At 40.7% G+C, this 17,347-nt stretch overlaps 1 protein-coding gene across 1 annotated transcript in view; it reads right to left on the minus strand.

Annotated features, from left to right (window-relative positions):
- The window catches only part of GLP2R (glucagon like peptide 2 receptor), a gene marked incomplete at both ends in the record, with an annotated part of 29,567 nt that extends 12,930 nt beyond the window's left edge, over positions 1 to 16,637 (minus strand). Inside the window, 7 exons of the mRNA XM_080356513.1 lie at positions 1,457 to 1,616; positions 2,272 to 2,428; positions 2,673 to 2,779; positions 5,958 to 6,079; positions 6,562 to 6,666; positions 10,515 to 10,608; positions 16,533 to 16,637. Of these exons, the coding sequence (XP_080212639.1) occupies positions 1,457 to 1,616; positions 2,272 to 2,428; positions 2,673 to 2,779; positions 5,958 to 6,079; positions 6,562 to 6,666; positions 10,515 to 10,608; positions 16,533 to 16,637 (850 nt within the window). The remainder of the gene's footprint in view (positions 1 to 1,456; positions 1,617 to 2,271; positions 2,429 to 2,672; positions 2,780 to 5,957; positions 6,080 to 6,561; positions 6,667 to 10,514; positions 10,609 to 16,532) is intronic.
- Positions 16,638 to 17,347: the final 710 nt, after the last annotated feature.

A 17,347-nucleotide genomic window follows, 5' to 3' on the forward strand; every position in this document is an offset into this window, starting at 1 on the left:
CAGGAGATGTTATCAAGTGCAGTCCCTGCACAGCAGCTGAGGAGCACGTTTCCGTGGATGGTTCGCCCATGCTGGCTCAGCAGCAGCAGCACTACATATGTCTCTAAGATAGGTGCCAGACATCCCATTTTAGTAGTAAATCTAATAAATATAAATAAGAAATTAAGCTCATTAGTGGGCAAAGTTCTTTAGGAAATCAATGAATATGACACAGGTATGAGAGCAATGGTGCGGTACCAACAGGGAGATGATCATTATTATCTATACTCTTGCAGTAGCAAGCAAATTTCTTAACAAATTTCCTATTGCAGTTTGAACAAGAAATAAAATTATCAGCCCCTGTCCCAATGAGCTGATGATCAAAGTAACAAATGGACTTATAAAGGTAGGAAGAGTGAGGAAGCAATGAAACAACACTAAACAGCATGAAAGACAATGGTTTGTATGCTAATACAAGCTTATCAATATAGCACAAGGCATCTTCGGAGAGGAATGTGAGAGGGAACAGAGAAATGAAGGAATAGATGGCATGAAGGACCCTCTAAAGTGTGAGGTGCAGCAGAGGAGAAAAAACAGAGGCTTGGCAATGGATAATGAAGTGTGGTGTTACACTTTGACAGAAACTTCTAATAGATGAGAAAAGTGGAAGTGAACAAAGATAGTTCATGTCTGATGAGGAAGAAGCAAAAGAGGAAAAGGAGGGATGCCAAAAATGGGATAACATGTTCAAGACTGCAAGCTTGAAAAATAATCTTCACAGCAGCATAGTGGATGAATTCAGGCAAGGCCAGAGAAAAGGATGCTGTAGGAACTAAGACACGTTCCAATGTGACTGTATCTAGAGATGCATGAAAGCATTAAGGTAGCATTCTCCTTCTCTTAAACATTGAAATAATTCACTCTTCAAAAGTACTTGTCTTTTTCCTTTGGTTCTTGAGAGAGTCTCAATATTGATTTTAATTAATTTAATTTAATCTTGTTAGACAAAATGAATCCCCTCCTCCACCTGAATCATGCCGTGTTTCAGGCTGTCCTCTAACTTAAAGCATACTTTAGAACTTCAAGGTGAGCGAGGAAGGTGAATATATAAATTAAAATTGTTGGTGTTTAGACATCTTTGTTGTGTAGTACTCCATTACAATGGAAGAAAATGAAGTTGCTAATAGTACCATAATATTCAGTGATGACAGAAAATACAGCCAAATATAGTCAAATTTCTTCTTGTTCTGTCCACTAGACTACTGTGTTCTTATGAAACTACTCACCCATTTCCTGCATCTGCAGGTCAGACTGAATTGCAAAAATCTCACTACTGGTACAGCTTTTTATTGACAATCACTGACTTCAGAACAAACAAACAAGAGTTCAGATTGTTCCTTTCTTCATTACAAAATATCCACCACTGGCTCGAAATAGTACCAGAGAATCAAGAATTTGGATATTGTTGTGTACTCACCCCATCCTATCACAATGTATGTCTGTAGCAGTCGTCTTTCAGAGAGTACAACCGTTATCAATAACGTATGCAGATAAATTCCTTCTACCAATAGCCAAAAATAATTTGCCCCAACAAAGTAATGCAAGAAAAACTGGGCAGTCCTGCAAATGATCACAATCTGCAGAAACGAGAGACCAGGAATCATTGATGAGCTGTTAAAACAATAGTCACCTTTAACATCTTGCAGGTGGCTTTGCCTGTTGACATGGGCAAACTATATCCAACATTATACAAGTATCACTTATCCACAGTGATTGCAAACGAGAGATGTTGTTGTTCCGTTGTCTAAACAAGTGTCAGAAAACCAGCACATTTTCTTAGTACAGAAAAGCCTTTAAATTACTTTTTGTCTCTAGGTGTTCTTTCAGAGTAAATACATTATTTGATAATGTATTAAAAGCAAGATTTGTGTGCATTGTGTTGTGCTATATATACCAAGAGTGAATAAAAATACTCTTTTTTAAGTGCCAAATAAATGTGTAGATTTCTTCCTAAAAACTACAGGTGTAAGTTGTTTTTCTTTTGATTGGATCTTTCTAATCTGATTAATTTGTTGTTTCTATACAAGGCTTCATATAAAATCCATCTATTGCAATATATCCAATCAGGATTTTTTTATTGATTACCCCAAGCTTTACCAGCAAAATTTCAGCATTTGAAGCTCAACTAACAAACACCTCAAAACTTGCTGCCATATGGCAAACTTCCAAAACTGTAACTGTTATGGCCACTAGCAGCACACATTAAGTATTAGCATTGAACTAACAAGTTACCTCAGGACCGAGGTATAGTATCCATCCAGTTTCATCATTCGGTCTTTTAGAGTAAATATTGTAGTATATGGTGTCTTTTATAAGAACTGCCGTGGCACGCAAGATAAAAGATGCAAATAAGTTCATATGGATGTAATTTCTTGTGCAGTGAAGTTTTCTGTTGGAGAAAAAATAATGTATGAATCCTCTAGGATATCTTTAACTAGCAGAAATAATAAAAAATACTGTCACATTTGAATTGCTGTCATCAACGGATTTCACTTAGGAGTTGCTTTTATAATACTTATTATGAAAATGCTATTTATTTACATCGGAAACTAAGCAATAAATTTGATTACATGAAAAGAAGACTGTGCATGCTGGGCTCTGTACTTTTAAAGTTTACGTAAATTTTTACTAACCTGAGTAAAGAAAGTATAAGGAGAGCTAATACAAGTGAGATGAGAGAAAAATAATATCCTATAGTGTACAGCAGTTGTAATGTGGTGAGTAATTGATGTTCTTCTTCCTAGGAACAAAGAAGAAAAAAGCGTTATACATGCAGGCAGCTGGGCAGAGCACGAACACAGCTCAGAAACCTTTGAGTCCACCTGGACAGGCTGGAGAGTTGGGTGGGGAAAAATTTAATGAAATATAACAAGGGCAAGTGTAGAGTCTTGAATCTGGGCAGGAACAACCCCAGGTTCCAGTGTAAGTTGGGGAACGAGCTGTTGGAGAGCAGTGTAGGGGAAAGGGACCTGGGGGTCCTGGGGACAGCAGGGTGACCATGAGCCAGCACTGGGCCCTTGTGGCCAGGAAGCCAATGGTACCTGGGGTGGGTTAGAAGGGGGTGGTCACTAGGTCAGAGAGGTTCTCCTGCCCCTCTGCTCTGCCCTGGGGAGACCACACCTGCAATATTGTGTCCGGTTGTGGCCCCTCAGTTCCAGCAGGACAGGGAACTGCTGGAGAGAGTCCAGCGCAGCCACCAAGATGCTGAAGGGAGTGGAGCATCTCCCGTGTGAGGAAAGGCTGAGGGAGCTGGGGCTCTGGAGCTGGACAAGAGGACACTGAGGGGGGACTCATTCATGTTTATAGATATCTAAAGGGGGAGTGTCAGGAGGATGGAGCCAGGCTCTTCTCGGTGACAACCAGTGATAGGACAAGGGGTAATGGGTGCAAACTGGAACACAGGAGGTTCCACTTAAATTGGAGAAGAAACTTGTTCCCAGTGAGGGTGGCAGAGCCTGGCCCAGGCTGCCCAGGGAGGTTGTGGAGTCTCCTTCTGTGCAGACATTCCAACCCGCCTGGACACCTTCCTGTGTAACCTCATCTGGGTGTTCCTGCTCCATGGGGGGATTGGACTGGATGAGCTTTCCAGGTCCCTTCCAACCCCTGACATTCTGGGATTCTGTGATTCTGTGTGTTGCAAGGGGGCCAGGAGGTTTCTGAAGCTGGCTTCCTGCCCTGCCTCAGGAAATCAGTGCCCGAGAGAGACACTTGTACATGGCCTTAGTTTCTTTTTAAATTCAAAGGCACTCACAGCCTTATCTCCAGATTGTTCCTGCACAAACACCAGTTGTAGTCTGATTTGTAGCTAACTATTACCACGATTACAGGCACCAAATGGATCCTGGTGTTTAGTAACTGCAGAGATCAGCTCACGCAACCTGTACACACAAGTGCAATTACTGTATGTGTGGCCTGGGGACACAGTTATAGATCAGTTGTGTCTGTACAACTTTGAGAGCCAGGTCTGTCTACAGTCATTGAAACAGAGAGACTTCTGCCCTGAGTTCAAAGAAAAACAAATCAAAATTATTTAATTAGAGTGGTCTAGAATGTCTTCAAATGATGAATGAGACCTCAGGGGAGGAAGGGAAACCTGCTTTCCACTTTGCTTCATTTAACATTTCTTCCTGCTAAGTTTTTCCATTTAGCTGCCTATGTGCACGGCTTGTCTCTTCATAGTGCTTTTCTAGCTCAAGAAAAGCTTCCCTACAGAGGGGACGCAGAGACGCAGGGTACATGACCTTCACGATCTATATTTGGCCTGCAAAGGTTTTCTTGGCACCCGTGTACTTTCCTCAGTTATTTTGCTGTTTTCTTTGTAAACTGCCTTACTGCTCAGCGCCAGGATTTTAGAACCGTCTGCCTGCCAGTTGTTGTCTCTAATCAATTTATGCTAATTAGTGCTATAAGGACAGGTGAGACCTGGATTCTGGTAGAAACTCTCTTGGAGAGGGTGAAAGCACCCAGTGTGGGTGCCGGAGATTCCCATAGCACAGCCATTAGTCACTCTGCTCCACCAAAACACCCAAACAGGCATGAAACTCATAAAACCCACGAGTTATCATCTTGGCTGTGACAATTTTGCCACACTAAAGCAAATGAAATAAAGTTGAATCTTCTGATGTCCGATGTGTGTGGATTCTAGGTCTGGGTTACTCCTAACATCTTGGGGCTCTCCACTAAAAACAACAAACAGGTACAAAACCACATTTAGTGTTGGTAGGAAAGCTGGTTAAAGCTTTCAGAGAAAAGCTGCTGTCACACAAAATTAATTAGTGTGTCTCCCACCCAAAAGTTTGAGATCCAGGATGGTCAACAAACCACAGAAAACTCTGAGTACTTACAAATGTTTATCACACTTGTATAAATAAACGGTAAGTTTGGATGTTCATGCACTCACTATATAAAGAGTTCAGTAAAAGTACGTTGAGATGCTGAACTAATAGTGTTAAATAAAGTAATCAATAATGTTACTCGGTAAATTAATAACACAGTAACAAGGCTCACCCAAGAAAGTATTAAAAAGTAAAAAAAATGAACAGTAACAGTGCTTACCTAAGAGACTTAATTTTTACATCAGCTAATCTGACTTCTATGGCAAGAGAAGTTACAAGAAGCTGAAAGCAGATAAGCTGCATGCTTTTCTGTTATCTGAAACTACTGCATTCTTTGGCAGTCGTTGCTCAGTTGTGCAAGCAGACAACAGGATCAGATCCCTGTTTCACCGCTTGGACTGCCCTGTACCTCAAACCTAGGGGCGGAATGAGCTTGCTCGGTCGCAAAATGCGTCTCGCCAAGAACACGAGCCAGGCTTCTTTCGGATACAGAGCAACAGTGTGATTCCCAGCTCCACGAGCCAGAGTTGGTCAGTCATTGTTTCCATTCTGTCTTCAGTACAAAGGGCTGAGCACTGTCGAGGTGAGAATATATAGTTTGCTTCATTCCTCCCTGCTGACACAGTCCAGTGCTCCGGGCCAGCGGCATTCGCGTTGTGATGAACCCGCCAGCGTGGGACAAGCTAAATTTGAAAGGACCAGTTAACAGCTCATTAAATGATAAACGGCTCAGGAACTGGCAGGGAATGTCTGGCCTTGGCAGAATGCAGCAATTCGGGGCAGATGATGTGATGCTTTGAATTTATTTTCTCGTCAAATCGCAGTCTTTTTTTCAATTTTATTAGGAGAAACTCAGTACATACGAACACCGGAATCCAAAGAGAAAATAATTTGTGTCATCTAAAGCTGGAATCCCCTTCCTTAATCTTTCCCTCTCTGCTTCTTCTAAATACTGGTTTCCATTTGGTAATCTGGATGGATTCTGAACATCTTTCGCAGGTATTCAGTGGAAACATTTTATCAGTTAGTCAAGAAGGGATTATGAAGATTAAAGTATTAAACCATAATACAAAACTTACTTACATTTTTTTTTAAATTATTTTCCTCGGAACACTCTGAACTGTCACGCCAAATGTCTGTGGAGTTCTCCTTCGTTTGCCAAGTCCCTCCATCCAAGCAGACCCTGTATACATTTCCTACACTTCCTGAAAGTAAACAGAAGTTTAGTCTGAAAGGTCAAAATAAAGGTTTGGTTTTTGATACAGGTTTTAAAGATTTCTTCCTTACACCACAGTGATAGATATCACCCCACCCCCACTCATAAAAAGGATGTTTTCTGGGAGAGATGTTCAAGTCTGGGGTCAGTGGGGACCCCAGAAGTTGAACCTCAGAAGCTGAACCTTGTATCTGTTACTGCAAATAAAGGCCTGGAGTATGGTTACACGATCTTGGACATGTTGCTTTATAGCAGACAATATGGAGCTGTAACAAGCAGAGATAAAGCATAAATAACTATACAGCGACATAAATTTTATGCCTCAGCTCAGAAAAACGGGTGAGAAGAGGTGAGACAACAAAGACACTTCAGACACTTCAAAGGACACTGTGACAAGAGAGACCAGCACCATCTGCCCTTTAGCTGTATTCCCAGCATAAACTCAAAGACAAGTTACCATTTTCACATTACCGTTTTCCAACCACGGCAAATATGAAGGACAAGGAACAGAGACATTTCCTGGGGGCGAGTAAGGCCAGCAAACAAATTGATCAAATGTCCCATTACAGTGTATTCCTGGGAAGAGAAGCAAATAGGAGTTTTACAAAGACTTGTTCAGGCAAGAGGCAATCATGAAAAATCGTCTATACTGTTTCAGATAACCTGCAAGCTACTCCAGAATATTTACAAGATGTAGCAGAAAATCTTTGTGCATTCACTGTACACTGTGCATACACTGCACTGCTCAGCGCACAGGGCAGAAATGGCTACTGCTCTTCTTCCCTGCATCTATACAACAGCAGCAGGTTTTACGTAGTTCATTCTGAGGCCTCTGTTGTCCAGGGGTAATAGACAGATTCCACCCATGCTGTCACTCACTTGTTTTGGTACATGTCACAGATGTTTTTGCTGGTAACTGGAAGATATTCCACTTTTCATGCCCCTTGGGACACTGGTTCTCTCTTCAAACTGCTGCCAGTTCTGGGATAGTGATTTCTCTTAGTCTTTGGCCAATAGAGTTCAGGAAGTTGGTGATATCTCAAACTAACTCACTTTTAAGCTTCACAGGTATCACATCACTCACTGGACTTCAGATTAAGATAAAACTTTTGATAATGTAGAGTTGACATGATGTGATCAGGTTACAGTGTGATAAAATGCATTCACGGCTACATTAGTCTCTTGGTTAGTCTCTGGTTTTCTCCTAGGATAAGCTGAAGTTCTCCTCTCTTAACTTAAATGCTTTTGCCCATCCAAAGCCCCTAATGACCCTCTTATCCTGATATGCCTTGAGATGGCACCAAGGAGAAGTCGTTCCATCAGTTTCCCAGGGATGGAGGTGAGGCTGACCGGTCTAGAGTTACCCAGGTCCTCCTTCTTGCCCTTTTTGAAGACTGGAGTTGTTTCTGCTAAAATACAGAGCACAATATGTGCGTTCTTAGTAATTCCCTCGTACATGTGAGGCTGAACATCTGTGGTCCCATCTGCCTTATGACCCATATAGTTGTTAATATTTATAGCCACATTTTTATTTTTCCTTTCCCCAATATCTGCCTGAGGTTTGTTCAAGTGTGGATTTGGTAGGCTGCCAGAAGGAAAACAGTTTTCTCTCCATCTCATGAAAACTGGTGTTCTGAGTCCCTGTAGTTCTCCTCATCACCCGCTACAAACTACCACCCTCTAGTATCTGGCCATTTGTCACTGCTTTTGGGCTCCTGGGTCATCTGGCTTAGTTCTAATTGTTACCACAAGCCACCATTCTCTGCCTTCCCACCATAATACACTCTTCTTTTGCATCGTGTTTGTGCATACCAGATTTTCACCACCTCTACCTTCTCACTACTGTTTTTCTGTCTTGTCAACTTTAGTTGTAAGTTCTCCTGCTGGCGTCTTGGCTGGGCTGGGATGTGCCTTGCTTCCTTTGCTTTCCAGAAAAGCTTTTGTCCCCTGTGCAGTCCTCATCACCCTGTCTTCTTGCTTCTCTGTGTATAGTCACATAGTCTGTAATTTATGACAGCTTCTTTGTTCGACCTTTTTGTGTTTTCTCCTCCTCCACAGCCCGAGTAAGCAGAAAAATAGGAAAGGAAAGGTGATGGAACAACTCATTCTGGACGTCATCTCCAAGCATTTGGAGGAAAAGAAGGTTATCAGGACTAGTCAACATGGATTCACCAAAGGGAAATCACATTTGACCAACATGGTAGCCTTCTATGATGATACGGCTGGCTGGGTAGATGAGGGAAGAGCAATTGTGCGCAGATCATTTATGAAGACGTTGAACAGTGTGGGGACTGGTATCGATTGCTGGGGGATCCCACTTGTCACAGACTGCCAACCTGATTCAAAAATGTTTTCCACCACTGTTTGAGTTCAGCCTGATAGCCAGTTTGAGATAGGTTTATCTCACAACCTCCATCCAATCTGCACCTTGCCATCTTGTACAGGAGAAGGCTGGGGAGCAGTGTTAAGTGGTTTGCTGAAGTCCAGGTAAACAATATCCACTGCTTTCCCCGTGTTGACAGCAGATGCTACCTTGTTGTAGAAGGTGATCAGATTAGGCATGATTTGCTTTTTGTAAATCCATGCTGGCTTTACCCAGCCACCTGCTTCATTTGGTTAGTAACAGTTTCTAAGGGCACTCATTCCATTACTTTCCCAGGGACTGAAGGAAGACTAAGGAGCCTGTAGTTTCCTTGGTCCTTCTTTATTGGTGACTGGTTTCACTGCCCAGTTTGGTAATGAGCCTGTGTCTTCTGTTTCTCTGCCCACGTATGTTGTTGTTCTTGACATATTTGGCTAATTTGAGTTCTAAATGAGCCCTTACCTCCTGACTGCATCTCTATGTGCCCCAGCAAAGTTCTGATAGTCCTTGACTGGTATTGGCCCATCTTTGCATAGCTGGTATGCTTCTTTTTTGCTTTTAAGCGCACCCAAAAGCTGAGGATGAAGAAGTGGGCGTTTCCTGCCCCATGTATAGTATGAAAACTGAACCACATTCTCGATGGAGATGCAGATCAGAAATGAGAACAGGGTCTTGATTTGTTTATTGTTTCCACAGCTGTTACAGCTTTGCAGGGCAAGCTGAGGCACTTGGCTCGTGCTGTTGCAGCTGCCTCCGGAGCAGGTCAGTGATGAAGCCGGGATGGCATGAGGACATTTCTTCAGTCCACTGCCATGCCCAAGCCAAACTGCTCATTCTCAGCAACTCCAAATCCAGTTGAAAGAAGAGAAAGTCTGTTATTGAACATAATCACTAAAACCAGTTTCCTTGACTCACAGGATGTATCGTACCTTTCACTTTTCAAAGGCTTGTGAAAGTTAGAAAGTTAGAGTTTTCAATATTTTGGGAAAAGCTAAAGGAACTTATAAAATATTACATTTAAGCTTGAAAATCATCCCTTCCCCCCCCCCCCCATTTTAAGTTCACAAGCCAATGCTTTGTGTTGATTTCCAACTTCTAAACGCATTTTGAATGATGAAAAATACCAATATTGATCTCTTTCCCACCTGTGCCTTGAACTTGTCCAACAACCCAAACCAAGCTTGTGTCATCCTTTCCTGAAGACAAAAATCTAGCTGAGCAGAGTTTATACCTTTAGGAGTGAAATAATGGATTTTGCCAAACAGCATTAAACTTAAAGCACTCAACCAGAGGTGAGAAGTGTGGACTCATTTCCTCCCCGTTACTCTTCAGAAGACACCGCGCTCTGAAGCTACACTGCTCTTCAGCCAAGAATTCAAAAGCCATAGAGACAAAAGAATACATGAGAGACTTTAAGCTAGTGGTTATGTGCCAGGTGAACACGGGGCAACCTGGTCTTTTCATCTTAGCTTATTAATCTAATGACTGTATCACAAAATGCATAAGCAGTCCTACGAGAAGAGAGTAGCTCCCTGGCTGCCTTCATTAGGCAGTAACCAGACTCTGTCTTGCCTCCTGTGTTTTGGGTTCTTGTCTGCCATGGCTCCATTTCTAAAGTATAGAAATGGGAGAAATCTTTTCCCTGGACAATCTGTTCTCCTGTAGTTAGCATAATTTCCAGAATACCAGTTCGACTTCCTCGAGGCTGAAAAAGGAAGTGAAAACTGATGTACTTCATCCAAAGGACATGGTTCTTATCAAAAATGGGTAGCAGCTACCTCTTGCCCAGGCACCCAGTACCACACCATAGTGGTAACTCACCACCAGCTGTTGGGTGGTTCATTTCTGTACATGATCCGGTTTTCCATATAAGAACCTAAAGTTTCAGGACAAAGAGAGCCACTAACTTCATGATTGCATGTTTGCGTATCTCATTACAGCTCGTTGTTCTACATTTATAACTCATCAACATCTCACACTTCAGCAAAGCAAGTAAAAGAATATTTGCATATTCATCAGTGTTACTTAGCACGTTGCTTTATTGTGCTGCTTGTTTCCTTACCAGTATCTACAGTTGATTCCTGCAGCATTTTCAAGCATGCTTGTTTATATTTGTTCCATCCAGTAGTGGTTTTTTCCAGCAGAGATCCTTTGGCCTGTGAATGAAAATACTGAACATGAGGAAGATCAGTTAGAACCTTGTGGTCTTTTAGTGGCAAGTTTATTTCCATTATAAGAAATTTAAGGGGAGAGGAGAGGAAAAGTTCGTGTGATCTATTTAGGGACAATAAAAACAAAAGCACTTCAAGAACAACCTCCCTTTTACTAGTGCGGCCTTGAAAACAGGCTCAACTTTAGTTGATCTAGACAGTTTAATGACAACAAATTCTCCAGAGTCCCTTCTGGTGTCTGGAAATCAACCATCCCATGATTACAAGAGCTGCCTTCTCCTCTCCTGGCTCCTTGCTCTGACTTTTGCTCTTCGCCCACTCACCCTGTCCTGTGTTCGGGAAGCTCCTGTCCCCAAATGTGTTTATCTGCTTCTAAAAACAAGAACAATCCACCCTCAATCCACAGGGTCCTAGTGGACCTATCACCTACTCTCTTGTTTTCCTGGCTGAGAACACAAATGAAGCAAAAAAGTGTGTTGGTGGCTAAATGGGTGCGTGCTCTGATGGCCAAATTCTGTCAGGTTGCTGGAGAGAGGATTGCTGCATTTTAAGACATTGATGACACTGCAGCCACAGAAACACAAAGAAGAAACACAGAGGTTGAGGGGACTGTCAGTGATGTTCAAATAGGGAATGGGAGAAAAGGCTGAGGAGTCCTCCTCGGACTGCTGACCTGGAGTCGCTTCCTTAGCACGAGGAAGCAGATAAGCAGAAATGAATGAGACCTAGACGTTGCCATGAAAGGGTGAGACCAGAGATGTAGACCAACAGTTGCTAGCACAGAGAAGAGAATTTATCTCCACTGACAAAATTACTTCTAATATTAAATGTGATCTGCTGTTTATATATATATATATATATGTACGTATGTATGAAAACAATGACGGACATGTTTAGGGTGTGGTAGACATCCGTGGCATACATACACCTTATTAATGTAAGGGTTGCAACTGTCCCAAGGGGACTTTTATATTTTAACTTGCTCTCTGAAAATATCCATCCTTTCAACATATCTGTATCACACAACACTCTGACTGCAGAGGCCTTTAAGAGGGCTATAGCTGATAATTATTGTTTAGGAAAGGAATAGCTAAAAAACAGAAGAGTTGAATGCAAAATTACTTGGTGACATGTTAAATTTGGGCTGTTGAAGAAATGCCCAATTAGGAGGAAAGCAGTAGCGCAAGGATAATCCTAGATAGTGCTTACAGTTTAGTATCAGCATGATGACTTGATCATTATTTATTCAGGGAAAAGAACATCAGCCTAAGCAGCCTCTGTGTAATGTGCCAGCTGGTCTCCTGAAATCAGGCCCTTGAGAGCCAGGGGCAAGTGAGCAGCCAAAGAACCTCTAGCTTTAGGTCACCAAAAATGTAATGATCATATTTTGGAGAGCAGACTAAATGTAATTTTTTTAACAAGCAACAATTCTTATACCAAAGGGAAAATTCATTTCTCTTTGTCTGGACTTTTGGAAACTGCCCTTAACACCTGTGTAGCCCTGAGATTCTCTGAGCTTGGTGATGTGCCAAGGGCAATAATCAGGAAAATCTCTGACTATGAACTTCAACTCTATCTTTTTATTTGAACCTATGTTTTTTTTGAAAAATAAAGAAAAACATATTTATTTCCTTTCAAAACAAGAATACTGGAGATTATTGGCTAGCTGTTACATGAGGCCACTCTTTCATGCATGTTTTTGCTGTACAAAATGTTGCCTGCCCAATACTCTGCTTTTAGTCTCTCAGCTAATTTCCAGACACCCTACTTTAAATTCCAGGGAGCAGAAACACTATAATTATTCTTCCTCTGATGGTCTTGCAAGATAAGAGACAATATTTACAGCAGCCATGAGAAAGGAATGCATGTTTCCAAAATAAAAAGCATCTTGACATTTTCCTCATGTAGGCCTCAAAATGCTGGGAGCCAGGGGAGATTCTTCAGACACTCCTGGGTCACTGAACCTTATTTGAAGAGGCAAAGACATGGAGATGACGCATTTGTAGAAATGACTGCTTGGTTTAAGGGCCAACACTTTGGCTTCTAATAAACAAATGCATTGAACAGCCAAGGAAATAGAAGGGAAGCCTCACAGTTGCTACCTGGCTGCTTGTTTGGCTCCATTTCTGGAGATGAGATGGACATACAGTCATGAAGGAGCTCAGTCAACAAGAGTGAGGAGGATTTGGGGCATAAATGACAGTTTCACATGGCTCGTTGCTGGTTTCTGCAGAGATGCAGGCAGGTTCAGATGGGCAACACCTTGTCCCTAGTGATGTAAACATCTGGGAGACACTTGGTTTTCTACCATAAGCCTTTCTGATGGAAAAAAATAAAGTCTGTTTAACATCAGAACTGCACCTGATGAAAAATTAAAAGCTGTCAGGTGACATGGAAAGTTAATTTGAAAAATAGTTACAAAAACATGTAAAATAATTTAAATTATTAATAAAAAAAATGTGCAGATGATTGGAAATTAGCAGGGGAGCAGATAATGACCAGTTAATAAGGGACCTTGAGATCACAGTAAAGCATGAACCCCTCTGCAGAGCATATACCATGCAAGCTTGCTGTTCGTGACGATTCAGTCTGCAGTCGTCCCCGACCTATGAATAGAGAAAGGCTGAAGAATGAGGAAAATCAGCTTTCTTTCCCTTTTTGGTTTGAAAGGGGTTGATGTAGGTGCCCCAGACAGAAGACTGCGGTGGGACATTGTTAGGGGTCTTCTGCATTAAGTGCACTGGATCGCTATTCACTGTCCAGGCAAGCTGGGAACAAGACCAGCCTGAAGAGTGAAAGGGAAATTAAGGAAGCGAGACACCGTGTTGATGTGTCTGTTGAACTAAGTGAAAAGGATTCAACAAAAAATCAAGAAGACAGACTTGACTTTTTGTCTTACATCTATGTGATTATTATTCTTCAGAGAGTGGAGCAGGTTGTCTTAGAAAGAGGAGGGTCTGCAATCTGGATCAATGTGAGGAGCACAGCAATCACTGCTGGTATCGTTTGCAATCCGGATCAATGTGAGGAGCACAGCAATCATTGCTGATATCGTTTGCAATCCAGATCAATGTGAGGAGCACAGCAATCACTGCCGATATCGTTTGCAATCCAGATCAATGTGAGAAGCACAGCAATCACTGCTGGTATCGTTTGCAATCCGGATCAATGTGAGGAGCACAGCAATCATTGCTGATATCGTTTGCAATCCAGATCAATGTGAGGAGCACAGCAATCATTGCTGATATCGTTTGCAATCTGGATTAATGTGAGGAGCACAGCAATCACTGCTGGTATCGTTTGCAATCCGGATCAATGTGAGGAGCACAGCAATCACTGCCGATATCGTTTGCAATCCGGATCAATGTGAGGAGCACAGCAATCATTGCTGATATTGTTTGCAATCCAGATCAATGTGAGGAGCACAGCAATCACTGCTGATATCGGGGGGGCTTTTCCTGCTTTTGCCATGTGTGGGAGAAGGCTCAGTCCCGTGGGTCTGCTCTGAGAAGAACTGACAAATTGCTTTCTGCATCTTAGATGTGTTTGTGATTAGAGACCCCAGCAAGGTTTTTATTACGATCTAAATTTTGTGCTGCTCGGTGCTATCAAAATTTAGATGCAATGCGTGTTCAGCAATGGAAAAAACAAGCTTTCAGGTAAATTTACTGTGATCTCAAGCAGTGGCAACATACAGCTCAACATGGCTTTTGCTTTTCCACTTTGTTTCAGCCACTAGCATTGAAACAGGACTTCCAGCCCAGAAGAAATTAACCTCCCATGTCCAAGACAGAAGCTCAGAAAGTCTGTGACCTTCTGCCCCACACTGGGCACTTCGTTTCTCCAGGTTATCTGAAGTTTCCCTGGTAGCAAATGAACCGCCTCAGCCCCCCAGCCTGGCGCTTTGCTCACAGCAAAGTTCACCCACACTGGAATTAAATCCAACTTCCCTGCAAGAATCTTTCAATTCATTTGGTTTGCCCAGAGCCCACCGAGATGACACCGCTGTTTAAAAATATGTTGGAAGCAGCAGAAAACGCTGCCTGAAGCTCCGTCTTAGGAAGCGCGTTATACTAATAAACCTTCAAGTTTGCAAACAGACCATAGTGACCATAGTATAATGAGGATTTCACCCTTGTAATTTCTTATACTAAACTAATGGTGAGATGAAATGTTTCTGTTTATTCAGGCTATGCTATTATGGACAGAAAAAAATCTTCAATTTAGTTATAAACTAGAAATAAGAGGTTACATATTTACCTATTATTTCAGCCATGATCTTGGTTTATTCTGAGTTATATTTTTTATGGCTGTATATCTATATGGGTTTTGCTAGAAAATATCGATATAGTGATTTATGATTGTTAAGAAATAACAATATTTTTTTTTCCTTTCTTATTAAAAAATGCAAAGAAATTTAACACATATTTCTTGATACAAATTATCCTACAATGAATCCTATGGTAAAGCAATTCACTGTCATTCATAGTCTTGTAAAGTTTAATCTCATGGAAGTAAAGGTAAGATTTCCTGCTAGTGTTGATAGAACCGGTGCTTCGGCCGAGGTCTCCTGCAGATTGAAGATGTCTCACAAACCCGAGGGTTGTTTCGGTTCTATATTCATTTATGTGACAGAAGCTCTACATTTCTATTAGTGAAAAAGAGAATATGCATCTCCTGGTAACTTTTTCTTCAATAAAAACATTAGGAAAACCATTATAGTCTCTACATCACATACACATGCAAACCTACTTCCTTAGTAACCCAGGGAAATGGAGTAGAAGCGCACAGAAATACCTTATTACTTTCAGTTTAAAGTAAGCCTGTCAATTACGCTTATTCTCATGTATACTCATTTCATAGAAATGTACCCTAAATCTATATATTAATTTTATTCAGATGAATTGAAATTTACTACATCTTTGTATTTTTTAATCTATTGAAATCAGGGTTGATATTCAGAATAAATAATAATGATTAAGAGCATACATAACAATTGAAGTTAATTACATTGAGATATTTTGTCCTTAAATACCTAAAACTCGTCCAAATGATAAGACAAAATAGACAAAGAGTAAATTTTCAGATTTTTAAAAATATTTAGAAAAAAATGAATATTTTAGTAGATCTCTACAGTAAATGAAAGTAGAAATCACATAGAGATTTATTAGCCTTCTATAAGAAGCTGAGGTGCAGACTGAAACCAGTAACACGAGACTTCACAAATGTGAGATTCAGTGCTCACCCCTCGTACATGTCGAAGGCCGAAAGAAACCAGAAACAAAGCTAGAAATAAAGCAAAGCTGGTTTCAGAACCATGGAAAACTGGTAGGAAATAAACATTATTTGCAATAGTGTTGATATCTTGTAGGAAAATTGAAAAATAAATACAATTCAATATTAGTACGGCAAGAGATTGTATAAATGGATGCAACACAATCTATTAACTGTATGAACAAGCATTAATAGAAAACTGTAATAAATTACCTAATCAGAGTGAGTTCTAATACAGGACTCCAGCTTCTCAGTCAACAGTACCCTAAATCTATATATTAATTTTATTCAGATGAATTGAAATTTACTACATCTTTGTATTTTTTTAATCTATTGAAATCAGGGTTGATATTCAGAATAAATAATAATGATTAAGAGCATACATGACAATTGAAGTTAATAAAGCAAAGCTGGTTTCAGAACCACGGAAAACTGGTAGAAAATAAACATTATTTGCAATAGTGTTGAAATCTTGTAGGAAAATTGAAAAATAAATACATGACTAATTTTTAGTAAACATAAACTGTTATGTCAGAACTTTTTTTGAGACAAACATGCTGTTTGTGAAGGTTAAAATGCTACGTGATAGGAACCCATTTTTACAGTGTCTATTATTAAGTATTGAATTAGCTTACCTGTTTCACTAGAAATAACATGATGACAGAGCTGGCCGGTGCAGGAGATATTCTGGACCAGAATCCCATGCTGGAACAGAGACCAAAAAGTGTCACCATGCACATTCTAATCAATTTGTCTCCAATATGCTGTTATTTCACTCTACTATGGATCAATTATATCACCCTGTCCTGTTGGAAAAAGTAAAAATGCCTTCTTTGATGAGTGCAACTCTTTTATGAATCTTCTTATAAATAAGTGAGGAAGGCTACTAAAGTGTCTAGGCTTGCTAGGCTCCAACTACACTTTTTCTCATTAAAGGCAGAGTGAATTTACTCTAAACTTCGCAGAGAGTCTGCTTACTGTAGCTTGCCTTGCAGCCAATAAGAAGCCAGGAAACTATTAAAACATTAAAGGGCTGATCCTGTTCTCTTGAAACTCCACGGGAATTTTGCCAGTGGTTTGCAAGACTGGAATCCAGCTCCATAAATACATATATATATTTATACACACCTCATGAAACCATTAAAAAATGCCCTAGAACACAGGAAAACTGTATGTAGCAAGCAGGCTGAATCAAGTTGGCTGTTAGGAGGAAGCTCAATAATATCTCTTTTTACCCTTTCTGATCATATTTTGTCAAATGTGCACAATCAGTGCAGGATCAGGGAGAAGCTAAATGTACAAAAAATGACGTTACCAGCAGCTGAAGTTTTACTACAACCCTTGTGACATTGGTTTTTTTTTTTTCTAGGTGCAGAGAAAAGCCTGAAAACATTATTAAATGCATGTGTTATACAGGATCAGGGAATAAAACCATTTATAATATCATTCT

This window comes from Nesoenas mayeri (genome assembly GCF_963082525.1).
Source record: "Nesoenas mayeri genome assembly, chromosome: 19".
NCBI classification, from domain to species: Eukaryota; Metazoa; Chordata; class Aves; order Columbiformes; family Columbidae; genus Nesoenas; species Nesoenas mayeri.